A 14,826-nucleotide genomic window follows, 5' to 3' on the forward strand; every position below is an offset into this window, starting at 1 on the left:
AGGAATTCAAACCAAAGGATGAGGCCATCTGACTAACCATAACCTGACAGCAACAAGGAACTGTGATGTTAAAGCAGTGTTTCCATTATTTGATCTAACTCGATCTCCTCCCATTAGGAACCTTCAACAGCTGTAGGCAGGAGTTTCAGCCTCCAAAAGAAAACAGGCAGAATGTGTGTGTATATATGCATGCATGCACCCAAAGAAGTGCAGGGCTCAGCAAAGCAGAGGGTAAATGTAGACTAAACAGAGTATTAACAACGGGTCACTATTCAACTTTTGTTTAAATAACAGTTTCAAGTGACCAGATTGGCTGGATTATTAACACCACATTCCCTACTAAGCTTATTACAGAATACTACCTACTCCCACAACTCAGGGAAGGTAAGTCTGAAACGTGCATTTCTTGAATTTGCTGTTTCTGGGCCACTCACAAATAAGAATGCACAGTTGAAAACCTACTCAACGATGTATGCTGTAGGACTCACAATGCAAAACAAATTCACTCGCTGAAATTGTGATTTGTATCTTAAATGACACAGATTTATTCTCCCCCAACTGCAGGTAGGATAAATGCATGGGTATTGGTACCCACCAACATATTCGCACAATGTTCATGAATTCACAGGGGATCTTATATGGAAATTTAACTAGATTCATGACAATTAACAGCTTTGATAAATTATTATTTTAACAGTAATTAAAACTAATTACAATGTAAATCAGTAATTAAGATATTTTTGGGTAATTACTGTTCTTTAAAAATAACAGGATTTCTTGTCATGCAAGATTAATTACTTACTCCACGTTGCTTTGGCACAGATTTTAAGATGTAATTTTAGCTGTGGATATATCTATGCATGTGTTGGGGTGTACGTGTGCACATATGTATTCATATGTGTTTTAAGTATGGGGAACATCACCGAAGCATTTGATTAAGGAGAGTAATTGGAAAAAATTACAAGAGTTCTGAGTAGATAAACAACAATATTAACCTATGAGCCTTCTTAAAATGCAATGGAGGCAAAAAAAATACTGTACCTTGTTCCTATTTCGAGCCAGCTTCCATAATCTTTAACCAAAAAGAAAAAGTGCTAGGAAAAAAAAAAACAACAAGTTTTATTAGTATATCATCATTGCACAATTTGAAACCTAAAATTAAAATGAACATTTTCAGGTTGTTTACTCCAAGTCTCTAATTCAAGTAGAACAAGGGCAAGACCTTTCCAGGAATGCTCATTTGGACAAAAGTAAAGAATACTCTAGGAGCCAGAGATAGACTTAACATGGTATCAAACACAAACAGCTAAAGATAGACTGAGTTCTGTTTCTGTTTGCAGGAAACAGAGATTACCAGCAGAGAACCTTTTCAATAAGAAAATACAGTTCACCTTATTGCCCAAAATAATGGGATCCCAAGTAATGCCTAATGTCAAAAAGGAGACTACATATTGTTTACATGGAATTCTGCCACAAATTTATTAGTGCAAGTCTGGCAGTTTCCCATTTGCAAAAAGGCAATAAAGTCAGGGGAAGACAATTATTTATCAGTGAATTATAGCTGACGGCCACATTAAATACTTCGGAAGACAAGAAAACCAGCGTTGTTTCATTTTTTTTTCCTGCTAGCTTTCTCATTTCTTGATGTACACAAAGCTCCTACATATCAAACCTTTTTGGTCTTGTTTTGTTTTCTACACCAAGTACATATTTGCTAATTTTTTTTAAATCATTAAGTCAAAATACAAGAACATGTGAGATACAAAATACTGGGGCTTGCTATGTATCTGTACACACCCCCATTCCTCTTTTGTCTTGGTCTAAATAGGACTGATTTTATTAGTGAAACACTAAGAGAGTGGCTTACTGATATTTTAATCCTTTTCCTCTGAAGGTTATCAAAAACTAGTTTAGTCAAAATACTTGTTTGGAATTACACAAAACTATACCTTCTCCATTTTTTACTCTACAGACAAATTAGTCGTTATTTGGTTTTGTACTTGTGGTGTTTTTCCCATAAGGTAAGATCCATAGATCACACTGCATTGTACATTATGATGCCCAATGACATCACATCTGGAATACTTACTCCGAAGCGACTAAATGAAAACAACACATAAAAGCAAGAACACCAGCTCTACCTGATGCTTTTAAAGATTTCTGTTGAATTTATGATATTAAGAGGCACCAACTGATATTACTTGATACAGTTAGAGGGAGACAATGAAAACACACCTTTAATCTGTAAAAATTATACTGGGTTATTATTGCTCAGATCTGGGTTGTTTGTGTCCACGAACCAAGGTAATTCAATCTATCTCAATATATTTCCTAACAGCTTATTACAAAAGGCACTGTGCCTTTTCATGTGTTGCAGATCTCCCAGATGCTGATAATTCTAACAATGAAAATGGTAACACATTTTTCCTTTTAATCTTTTTTTTTTTTTATGGGAAGGGGGAGAAGGTGTGAGGAAAAGGTTCAAATTCCTGAAAAATTAACTAAACCTAGCACACAGCTAAAACTGATACTCTCATTTAAACTCTTCCAAAGAATTTGATTGGAAAGCACACGAAAAACTGAGAATGACTTGTTACTTCATTTTTGTCTCTTGTTATTATAAGTATATTGCTTCTTTGGAAACTTTAATTACACGAAATTCGAAGAGCGGTGATTGCAGGAGTGTTATTTCTAAATTATGCTAGGATTTCAATTTACTGCCCTAGTTGCAAAAACTTTGAAGTCTGAAGCAAATTCAGATCTCTAGCTGGAGTTAGCAGAGCCCTCTGCTTTATCTTATTTGAAGAGAACGTGCAACAACTTACCAAAGCCATGATGTCTGAAATCACAAGAACAATGAGGAAAAGGCTGCAAAGAAAAATAAAACAGCAACAGATCAACCTTCTTTCACGGCCACAGATGTTGCAAAGCATACTAACTCCCCTTCTCCCCCGTAAAGAAAATAAGATGTGAATTCTTGTGGTCGCCTTTCAATCGCTCAGCAACTTTTCGATGTATTAGAGAACAGTTAAAATATATGACTAGAATGTTTGGTGTTTTTAATCCCACCCTACTTGAAAATAACATTTCACATTAACAGCTTCAATTTTGCAACAGAGAAACCTAACACGAGTCACTAGCAGAGAACAAGAGCATGTTAGAAACAGTGCCTGTCCATCCCTTACACAGGGAAATCATGTGCCAGCTAAGCCAAAGAAAGCTGATTTAGAGGCTTCGGGATGGACTCAGGAGTGAGCAAAACTGTTTTGCGCAGGCGGATACCTGAGCTGATCAGTCCTACTCTACAACCATCCCTGCTGAATGAGGAGCTTGCCTCCCCCTTCCAGAGCCCTGGGTACCTGTGAGCTGCTCCAACAAGGTGCAGCATTTTGGTGGCACGCTTGCAGACTCACTGGAGTCTGTCAGGCAGCAGTTTACCTCTGGAAAGTAGACTGCGGCCAATAAAATGAACCAGAAGGGAGCACGTAGAGCTATTTTTTTCCCCATTAACCTATTCTTCTTTTCATTAAACTATGTAAATCCTAAATTGCATGAAAGCAATTACTATAACTGCTTAAAACTAGTTTCTAAGTTAATGATGCTGAAGCAATGTAGCAAGGAACTGACCCATTAGCAGAGGAGTCTTTAACTATAATACAGTTAATTTATCAGTACTATCGCCGTAAATCCATGAAGCCTTTTTTTGGGAAAAAAATGTCCTGCAGCAGTGTTGCACAAGCCTGTTCTGGGAGGACACCCATACCAATGTCTTCAAATAAGAAGTTGTTTCTGGTATTGCCAAAGTCTGCATGTGCTTCGTTAGTAAATCAGGATGCCACAAACCTACTGTGTCTCAGGCTCACTGAAAGGCACCTGTCCCCTTACCTATGGCTCAGATCAGATGTTGCAATCTTGGAAGCCTAGGAAGCACTCAGCCAGAGGGCTGTTTTCACAGGGAAGTTATAAGAACATATTCTGACAGAATACTCCCCATGAACAGAAAAAAGAAAAAAAAAAAAAAAGAAAGAAAGAAAGAATAATTCTTTAATCTATAAACAGGGAGTTTGGGAGCAATTTGACGGAACAACAAAAATCTGCTTTATGCCCTTCTGAACTGCGGGAAGCCTTTCGCAATGGAAGGACAACGCTAATTTCAGAGCATGTTTATAACACTACAAAAACACGATTGCCCCCTGTGATGGCTTAATTTAGCTAGCAGGGGCAGCAAGAGCAATAATGAGAGTACAGCACAGACTCCAGGATGTGCTGATAATCAGAGCACAACCCCTCCAGGGAACCTGGGCACATCTTATGGTTTCTGTCTTGATCCCAAGCCGATGCTGTGGCGGTATCACTGCTATTGTTACCTGAGCAGCTAAATGAAGCCAGCAAAAATCCCAGCCTGAGGTACAACCACAGCCTCATAAACCTGCAAAGATGTACTTGTGTCCCATGCTTTAAAAATACACAATTTCCCCTCTCACACACACACATGCACATTACACAAAAGCTTGCAATATCTCCAGTGTTGCAAAGCATTCGGAAGTTGGGAAATGCTGACCTTTGTGATGCCTGATCCCTACAGATGTGAATTGCTAGCTGACTTTCTGAACAACGCCAGTTCCTCAGTGCAGCCCTGCTCCTGTATTAACCTTAGTAAGGAAGACAGATACCCTTCCCTTCCTGGGGGGTCAAGGGTCTGCCCCAACACACTGCATGCACAGCTGAGGCAGGAAAAGTAAGTGGGAAGGCAAGCCTTGTGCTGCCTCTTCAACAAGAAGTTGGGTTTCAGGCTGCCATTCCCCTCTAAGTACCAGGTGAAACTGCAGAAGGAGACAACAGGCAGAGCACAGGCAGGGTGGAAACAAACAGAAAGGCACAGGACACCACAGTGATCAAGGACAGCTTCCTCCATCTTCGCTGAGCAATACGCAGGATAAAGTCACTGCGGTCCCCCTGCCGCTGTCCAGTGAGACCCTTGGCCCCACACAAGATCCCACTGTGACAAATTCAAAATTAGGTGGTGGACCTCCTACATCTCAGCACCATCTGTAATCCCACATGATGAACGGAGGCTGGGGACCCTTCTCACATTCACTCTGAAAAGTCTTCAGAGATGGAGAAAGGGCTGGCAGCCATCTAGCCCTACCACAAAAAACATATAATATTGAGGACACCTGAGCAGCATTAAACTGCCATAGAAGGGCATACATACTTTTTTTTTTTTAATGCTATTTGTGGTGAGGTCAGTGCTACACAGTTCTGAATTGGTTACCTTATAAATGGATTATTTTTAAAATATTGTACTATAAGCAGAGTTGCAACATGAAACAAAAATCAGACTTCAGATTCTGCTCATTTTTCTATATTACGGAGAAAACAATGTTCCTTCTGTGTATTGTCAAGAAGGAATATTAAATATCTGATTGCTTCAGACAGAGCCAACACCTCCATTTATAATCATTTATCACAAAAAGAACTCCTGAGCTTGCAGAATCACTGAACAAGAAAACCAAACTGTAATAACAAGTAACAGTATGACCCATCGGCTGATTTTTTTCTTTTAAATTTAGATATGACAATCTTGAAGTCTTGCAAAATAGATTTGAAACCCTTACTAATGCAGAACTACAGCACTTGCTGTACCTCTTAGAAGATAGCTGTGTTGTGACTTGAACAGCTTCAAAAGCACATGATACCAGAACAAATGGGATTACAACCTGTTAAAACAGAAACAACATTTTGGTTTATAACTGTATTTACACAACAACCTGGCAGGTTGTGGAAACAGTTTCGTTCTTCTGAAATTATCACAAAATGTGTATGTTACAAAAACAAAATATTGGCAAGAAAGAGTAGAGACCCATTCTGCAGGAAGCATGTTTAGTAGATGAATAGAAAACCCCTTCCATCATCATAGCTGAACTGCAGTGAAATAAACCATGAAGCAGTATGGAAAACTATAATTAAAACACATTAATGATCCTCACTTCATTTAGCCATTTTAACACTGATGATAAATACTAGAGCAAGGCTAGAAGACAGAACTATTCAGATCTAATATCCTGTGTGACAGGCTGCAGAGCTCCAAGTGAAGTGTAATAGGTCTATCTTAGCCTCACACACACACAAAAATAAAAATAAAAATTAAAGTATAGCATGTATTCAGCAAAAAAAAAAAAAGATCACACTGCTCCTCCAAAGCCAAGTAAAGCAAATGAAAGCAGTTCAGTAAACTAAGAACAAAACAAAGCCCCCCAAAAAGTTAGAAACATTAACATTGTCTTTTGCTCCTTCTAAAGTTGACTTGCACTTCTTAAGTTAGAAGTATAAGCACATCACAACTCTTAGAGGCTAAAAAGCTCTTCCCTAGGATCCAGAAAGTTTGCACTGACTTGTGTCCTGGAGTATTACACATCATATACCTAAGTGCATATACCTAAGGACAGAAGCAGCAGAGATGCAGAGGCAGGAGCTACTGCATATTTTAAAAGAAATCCATAAATTCCATGTTTCCCTTCCTGTTTGCCTCTGCCCCTGGCGGATCCTGTTCTCAAGTATCAGAACAGAGCTCCCACACCTTGCCTGCAAACCAGAAGTGCAATCCAATCTCTAATAGACCATTAAGATATTAGAAAAAATATTAAAAATAGCACTCATTGTGAAAATGACAGCCTAATCAGTAGAGCATTCAAAGACTGTACTTAATGTAATGTAGATAGATGGAACTAATAAAATATATATATTCCATCCATGTTTCTGTAGATATTATACTACAGGGAAAACTTACCATTTTAAAAATAATCTAGAAGTCTTTTCAACATTTAAAATTTCCATTTTAATGCAATAAACTGATCTAATACAGTTAAATTATACTTTCCATACTATTTAGCTTCTCTCCTTTGAGAATCAGAAGAATCCATCTCTAGAAACAATACAAAGGCTGAAAGCTTCACACATGGTTGAGAAGGCTAATGAAGCTCAAATACATATATATGTTTTTGTAAATTGCAAAGTAACAACTGTGTACACGATATGTCATTTATTAAACAGCTCTTTGAGAAAATTTCACTAAGGTAGGATTACTAACCTTCAGCACAAGCAAGCCTCCCATCATAAAGGGACTGAACACAGTTAAGAAACAATAGACAGACGCAGGATCAAAACTAGGGAAACATGAAAAAGACATTACAACATGTCCTCAAAATGGCATTTTGCATTAAAAAAAAGGTACCATTTAGTTACTCCTGTGTATATACATTTTTAAACAAGGCTTCCAGCCTTCTCTCCTCTTGCTCAAATATTAAATTAGCAAGGACTGTTTACACTTTTCTTTCTCTACAATTTTTCTCTGCTGGTGTCTTTTGGGGAGTCATGCTGCTAATGAGCAGCCGAGCTTTCTCAACTCATACTGCCAATAGCTTCTAATAGAAATTGAGATGACCCCGTAACCAAACAGTGCAGGCTTTTAGGGAACAGGTTACAGAGAGCAGAAAAAGTAAGTTATTATTATTATTGCTGAATATTGCTTTAATTCTGCTGCCTTGATCTTGCTAACCAAATTTATATTCAGTATACCAACTGTAGGAAGAACTGTTGTAGCCTACTGTTTCTCAAATCAATGAATAAGATTTACCTGTTAACGGAAGCTATGTTTCCAGTGCCAAAAAAGGCTGTCACTATGAAGAAAACCTAGATGTATTTAAGGAAAACACACTGCAGAAACAGCTGTAGTAAAACAAACCCAGCATTTTCCCCCTTTATTCCAAGTTAATTCCCAAACCCTGTCAATTTCATTCCCAAACCCTGTCAATTTCATTCCCAAATCCTGTCAATTTCATTCCCAAATCCTGTCATGAAACTACAAGATGCAGACTTACTGTTACAGCTTTACATGGCATTAAGAAAACCAAAGCATTGTCTAGCTCCACTCAAGAATTCACACCTGATTGCACCAAATTTGAAAGACAAGCTGCACATGTAACGTTTTAGAGGGTGTCTTAATCCCCTGCCAGAAACCTTCAGTTTGTTTTCTGGGTCCCTAACAAGACAGGAACATACCTGGACCACGATCCCAGAAATACAAACATACATTTTTGCAAAAAAAAAATAATAATAATAGCATTGTGTATCACCAAACAAAATAGATTGCTTTAGTGAGGAATTAACCATGGAAGAGGTAGTTGGCCATGAAATAAGACTAAAGGCTGTTATCCCTTCTGCAGCTTTGCTGTCCAAAAATTATGCTGAGTCTATCCACTGCAACTCAGGACTCCCAGCTACTCCTTGCTTCGGGGAGGGACGACAACTCTGGCACAATCTGTATAGCTCAATGTTTTATAAACCTACCTTATTCATCTAGATACAACACTTGCTGCTACAGGAGTACATGAAAGATGAATTTCTTCTACCTCCTGAGCTCATTGGGACCCTTCTAGCTCTCATCTCTTTGGTTAAAAAATGGTTTTAACTGCCTTTTTTTTTTTTTTCCCCTCTTCCCATCAGGCAGAGGGTCACTGACAATGGCTCCTGCTGCTAGAGGCCCTTCTGGGTCTTTCCACTCCTGTTACAGCTACTGCCTCCGATCATTCAAGTCTCTGCATAAACAGCTTGCTACCAAATACTCAGCAGAATCATCGCGATTCTGTATGCAATATTTCTGAAGGATTAGGTCAGCATAACTACAGAAATTATGCCTCCCAAGCGTATCACATCATTTCAAGTTTAGTAACGCAACAGTCTAACAGCATAATGCAAATCTGCCAGTTGAGATTTATAACAACAACAATTTTCTAATAAAGCAGAAAAAAATACCAGTGGCACATATGTCTAATGAAAATGCTAAGCGTATGCAATCTGAATCTGCTTTTGGAAAATCAGGCTACAAGGTCAATCAGTGCAAGGCTGACTTTTGTGCCCCATATAGGAACCTTAAAAATTCTTTTTAAGATAAACAACTAACAGGGTTGTGGGTACAATGTGATTGTTCTAGTAGAAAAGTCTTTTAACACCACAGTTTCTAATTGTTACACATACCCGAGTTAAACAAAACAGTACCTTTTGAGCTAGTATGTGTCACACCTGGCCTCCGCAAAGGAGACTAGCAAACTGTGTATTTTTTTCCAGGAGCTGAACAGGATACATTCAAGTGTTTTCAATTAAATATAATAACTTAATCTCATCTTAAGTGTTTGATATTAAAGAAGTACTATGCTGAAACTTTAAAAAATATAATCATATTGTTTGGGTCTGGTTTTGGCTAATTTTTAGGATCTGACAGCAGTAATTTCAACAAAAAATAGCTTTTTTTGTTGTTAAAAACAGCAAAGCAGCAAATGAAATAGATGAACTCACTGCAGGATCTCAGGCTGTTTTCAGGTATACTGTAAAAACAAATAATTTCAACTGCAGTCCCAGGATGAAAGAGAAAAGCAGTAATTTTATCAAGCTTTTAGAGTATTGAAAAAAAATATCAGCAGTTGCAGTTACAGTAATGCAAAATAATTGCTATGCTAGTGAACAAGCAACCCTTCCCCCCAAGTACAAATCCTTTCTAGCAGCAGAAAAGATGTGTGACACATTTTATTCTAGGCCAGACTCTGGCAACGTATTTCATTAGAGTCTGCTGGAACTTTCCTTCTCATCTCATCTGATTGGCCACAGCCAACATTTTCTTCCTAATAAACTGCCATAAGAGAAAAAACAAAACAAGTATAATTTTAATATCACCTTTTCCAACTAATTTGTGAAGGCTGAATGAATTCTCTACAGCCAAAATGTAATAAAATACAGCCAAACTGAAAATTGGTGCCCTTAGAATAAAGTTGAGTTTAACTGTAATAGTTATAAGAGATTAAACTTTTAAAAGTGGCCAAGGAGACAGATTTCAAAGGAAAGTACAGTTCATTATAGATTTATTTTTTTACTACTGTATAAAAAGCAATGGACAAGAAGACTGTTGTCTTCTGAGCAACGCGAGTCAGATCATCGTCACTAGCTTCTGTTTCGTTTCTTCACTAGCTTTCGTTTCTTTATTTCTTTTTCTTTGTTTTTTCTTAGCTAGCTTTCTGTTTCTCTACCAGACTAGAAGTTTTTGATTGTAGGACCTTCTGAAACAAACCCATCTTTCTCCTGGAAAGCAGCAGCCAAAAGGATACAAAGAAGAAAGACCTGCGGATGTCATCGAGGTGGAGCTGTCGAAACTGAGTTATATCAGTGGCATAGGCGAAGTTGAAAACAGCAAGCTGGGAAGACAGCAGAAGAAATCAATACGTAACATAACGGATGTACTTCAATAGAAACACCATATTTTTCACTGAAATGAATGAGAAAGAAACCTACTTCCCTAGCAGCTGTTATTAGAGTGACATTATGATGAGAACTGCAAACTTACCCATATTTTCATTATACTTCAATGAATCTGCCAGAAAGATTGTACTAGTGAGATGATCAAGTAAGTGAACACAAGCGGAGTTTCCGCTGTTATCTAGACTAAAAAAGAACTTCTATGACTTATATTTATCATCTTCTCTTTTTCCATCATAAATATTTCTCCTACACACGCACACTTCCACTAGTCACATGAACATGTGGATAAAGACCCACAGAAATAATAGACCGCAATCATCCTTAATTGACTTATGCTGTGGATGAGAATACTAAAATATTCTCCGTCTCCTTCACTCAATCACTTGACCTGAAGAGAAACTGTCTTCATGGAGTTTAAGAGGCCAATGAACTCCTTTTCACTGAGGAAAAGAAAAAAGTCAAGTAACAGACATTCAATACAGTCAACATTTTAATTAATGATCTCACATCAGAGAACTGAGGTGGATTCTCAAGTACAACATTTGCTTTATGGCAGGTATTAACAGGCATTCAAGAGATGATTTTTCTAATCTAAAAGTGGGAAGTGGGGTGAGCGTTATTGTTACGTTCACTTGAAACCGAAAGAAAAGTCAAAAGACATACAGATACTGACAACATAAACCATAATTATAGCTCACTTATGTTCTTGTTGTTTATATTTGATTAATAAAGTGTTCATCACTGTTCAAGTCTTCTACATAATACAATGCTTTAATAGAATTTCATTTTAAAGCAAACAGAATATCAGACCACCATCAGGCAGGCAAGCATCACAGGTGGCTTGTCACAAGATGCAAAAGGTACAGTGGGTTCAGGAGCAGAAGAGAAAGTAGATCCCACTGAAAACTGTGCTGTGCTAAGAATTTCCCGCTATCATGGCCTTGCACTATGGTTTGTTTTTTCTGTCTGTGTGCGTGTTACTTTTACATTTTTGCATTCAGACTCCATCTCTATCACTTAAGATGCCACAAAGCTTGCTCACACAAAATACTGCTAGTATATGCAATATACATAAAAAGTGATTCCCATTTTCATTTCCGATATCCAGCAATAAATTGGTAAAACCTGTTCTCTTTCAAGTTGTAAAATTGTCTCCCTTGAGGAGACAAAATCACAGCATTTGTCAGATCCACTCTAGTGACTGCTTTGTCACAGAAGATAAATACCACCACTTCTCTTACAAGCGTCTCTGGCCACTTCTGTGCATCCCTACCCAGATTCTCTCTGACCAGCACCAAGGAGGGCACAATTGGGAGAAGTGAAGAAGAGCCACGTTGCACACCTGCTTAGCTCTGAGCACCCAGACAGCTCTATAACAGGCATCCGGGCTCTACCCAAATCAATGGCAAAGCCACAGCCTGCTAAAACCTGGACCTAATTTAAAAGTTAAACAGCAGCGTGAGCAGCATGGGCTTTAAAAAGTGCTTTGAAAATTTTAGGGTGAAAGAAATTGCATCGATACCTATTACAAAATTCTGTCTCCAGGCAAATCCAAGAATGTTACAGCTTCAATTTAGTCTCCTACTCCTTGTCTGTCATATCAGAAATAAAGGGCCATCTTTGATGAAAGAGAGGGGCAGGACAAAGTCACACAAGATTTCTTGTATTTCCTATGGGTCATTTCAGAAATGAAATTATTTCTTTTCAGCCTTTACACGGACACTCACGACTGCCATCAGAAAGAAAGTACTGTGACATTGCACTTGATCTGAAGAGTTACTGTACCTTACTCTGATTAGCACTACATTTGAAGAACAGCCAGTAGCCAACAGAACACACCACTAAGTCAAATTGACTTCCTGCATTCCTAGAAAGGAGCTCTGATGTGAAACATCTTTTTTACAAGGTCACATTCCCATTTCATGAGACAGTTGTTACTGGCCTCCTAAGCTCAAAAAAAGGAAATGCACAGTTTTGCTCTGCGAAAGTCACTCAGAACTTTATTGTTTATTGGAACTGTTTATTATGCCTGAAGGTAAAAGATTAAGCTGATAATTAACTTGATAAAATTATCTGGAGCTGTTACCTTTGGTTTGAGCGAAAGACCATAGTGCTGCAGTGCTTCTTGTTCCATGTGTATCCACACAAACATCAAACCAGAGAGCACCAGCGGAAACAGAGCTTCATACCTGAGTAACAACGTAATAATCATAGTAAGTGCAGTCACTAACAACTATTTAACATCAAACATCAATATTTTTTTTCTTCACCCACCATTTCTGAGGAGTACACACAGTTGGCTGGTGAACTGTAAAGCCACACAATGATTAAATTATAAAACTAGGAGAGGCAGACTGCTTCAGCTTTAGTCAGTTGTGTTTTGTACTCATTTCCTTATCTGATGGCTGCCACAACACTGGCTGAGTTCCCATCAGTATCACGACTGATTTTAACAAAATTCTAGCAAATGAAATTTAAAAGAAACAGGAAGAAAAAAAAATGTCAAATTCAGCACCTGTTTTCTGCAAAACTGAAAGTTTTATAACAAGAGCTACTTGAAACTGAGGAGGTACAGTCCAACCTAGCATCTAGAAGGTGTGTCTCTTTAGGACCTAATCACACAAACTCTTTCTGGTGGTCTCAAACCAGCTGCCAGGAGAGAGGCATCTATATGATTAAAAGAGCATCACATTTTACTGAAGCTGAATGTCCTTTTTCTTTGCTACATATCAATCTACCCCAACAGCAACATCCATCCCAACAGCAGCATCAAGCCACACTCTAATCAAGTCACCTCAGCTTTTCTAGAAGCTAGATGCCCGGTCTCAGAGGGGGGACTGCTGGCTTCTACAGCATACCAGCACAGGAAACTATGAATGTATTTATTTGAGAAATTAAAACACCTTTATAACTTGGGGGTGTAGACTGTTTTCATATAATACTAGTTTTTCCCTGCCTTCTATGTCCCAGGTTGGGTGCTTCTTCTTTTCTTCTTTCAGGATGGCATTCTAAAACTGACAATGACTCTGACACTAATACTGAAAAGACTGAAATTTTTCCCTTTTTTCACTAGACTCAGACTTATTTGTCTAGAAGTAAGAAAATGATAACAGTTAATCTTGATATCGTCTCCATATTATATCTCCCCACTAGTGCAGCTACAAAGTGCTTTCAAACTGGAACAAAAAACTTTGAATATTTGTTTTAATTTCCAAAGTGGCAAGCACTTTATCATGAAGATGACAATGCTTGGGTTGTCAGAAGTACCTGCAAGCCTCACAATCATCTACACTTGCCTACAAACGGAATGTCTTCAACTGAGTCAGTGACAACTTGTTGTAAGCAGCTATGCTATTCAGCTGGCTTCAATACTTCCACCTAACTACACCTAGGAAGGTGCTGGAGTTACCCAAGTAAGGCACCAGGCTATCATTACATAATGTAACAGAATGCTGAGGAGAAAATGCTTTTGGTACGGAGAACCTTGGGTTTGCTGCAATTGTTTTTTGGTTTGTTTTTTTTTGAATAATTGTTTTAGAATTTGTTGGTCTATTTGAACATTGTAGGAAGGCAGCACAGAGCTGTAAGCGTTTAAGCAATTTGGTGAAGGGCCATAATACAAAGAGGGAGGTCGTCATCCTCAGAATAATTTTAATGCTTTATCCAGCAACCAGGACAGGCTAAGAAGGTCGAGTTCAAGACTGCGTGTGTTGACAGGAGCAAGATTAGGATCAAAAACCTAATGGGAAAGTGGGAGGAAGGGGCAGGCAGGAGATAAAAAAAGAGATGTTTCATCTGAAATGAGCGTATCCACAAGCGGCAGCTATTGCAAAATGTCTGCTGCAAGATATTTTATTCCACTTAATTTTCCAGTGAAATTAAATCCAGAGGATAAGTGGGAGGGGAGGCAGAAGGGATGGTTCCTACACTCCCCATTAATTATGCTTTTAAGAGCTACTGACTCTGGACAAAAAGTGGGTTGGCTGACATGGTGTTTTCTTCCTTTACAAGCTCTGGAGAATTGCCTTTTATCTGAAAAGGAGAAAGCCCTGCTCTTTATGGGGATCTAGCATCCCGTTGAAAAAAAGATACTTCCACGAAAATATCTCTGAATAAAATTTTCCCTCATTTTAGGGCTACTTGTTTCCCATCATGTCATTTAAGCCATAGCTACACACAAGTGCTGGGCAACTGAGAAGAAAGTTATTTTTTTTTTTGTGAGGAGAAAAGCATGTACTAAAACAACAGAAGAAACTAAAACAGATTTTCTTATTTGGTGCAAGACTGTTTGAATACACATCCTTTCAGCCTCTGCTTGGTCTAGCTGAAAGGAATGTCAACAAAACAGAGTGCTTACAATAAATACAAGGAGAACTACGGAAGTTCCCCTGAAATTTTCTTTAGGGAACTAATCGAAGAGATAAACAGTGAGACTACAGCTGCAAGCAAGATTTACACCTTTAAAAGGAATGTACATGAGATTCAGCAGACAGTTTCACATTTAGTCCCAATTCTTAT

The 14,826-nt window shown here is 38.2% G+C and overlaps 1 protein-coding gene across 5 annotated transcripts in view; it reads right to left on the reverse strand.

The window, feature by feature from the left end:
* PIGN (phosphatidylinositol glycan anchor biosynthesis class N) overlaps positions 1–14,826 on the reverse strand; it is a 117,501-nt gene that overhangs the window by 12,571 nt on the left and 90,104 nt on the right. For 3 of the 5 annotated variants that reach the window (XM_066992524.1, XM_066992523.1, XM_066992526.1), the window contains 7 exons: positions 12,395–12,497; positions 10,158–10,244; positions 7,637–7,692; positions 7,091–7,166; positions 5,647–5,720; positions 2,826–2,868; positions 1,042–1,094 (listed from right to left, as the gene is read on the reverse strand). In XM_066992524.1, coding sequence (XP_066848625.1) covers positions 1,042–1,094; positions 2,826–2,868; positions 5,647–5,720; positions 7,091–7,166; positions 7,637–7,692; positions 10,158–10,244; positions 12,395–12,497 — 492 coding nt within the window. The remainder of the gene's footprint in view (positions 1–1,041; positions 1,095–2,825; positions 2,869–5,646; positions 5,721–7,090; positions 7,167–7,636; positions 7,693–10,157; positions 10,245–12,394; positions 12,498–14,826) is intronic. The other 2 variants (XR_010829505.1, XM_066992525.1) reach the window with 1 other exon arrangement.

This window comes from Anser cygnoides, chromosome 2 (assembly GCF_040182565.1).
Source record: "Anser cygnoides isolate HZ-2024a breed goose chromosome 2, Taihu_goose_T2T_genome, whole genome shotgun sequence".
Lineage (NCBI taxonomy): Eukaryota > Metazoa > Chordata > Aves > Anseriformes > Anatidae > Anser > Anser cygnoides.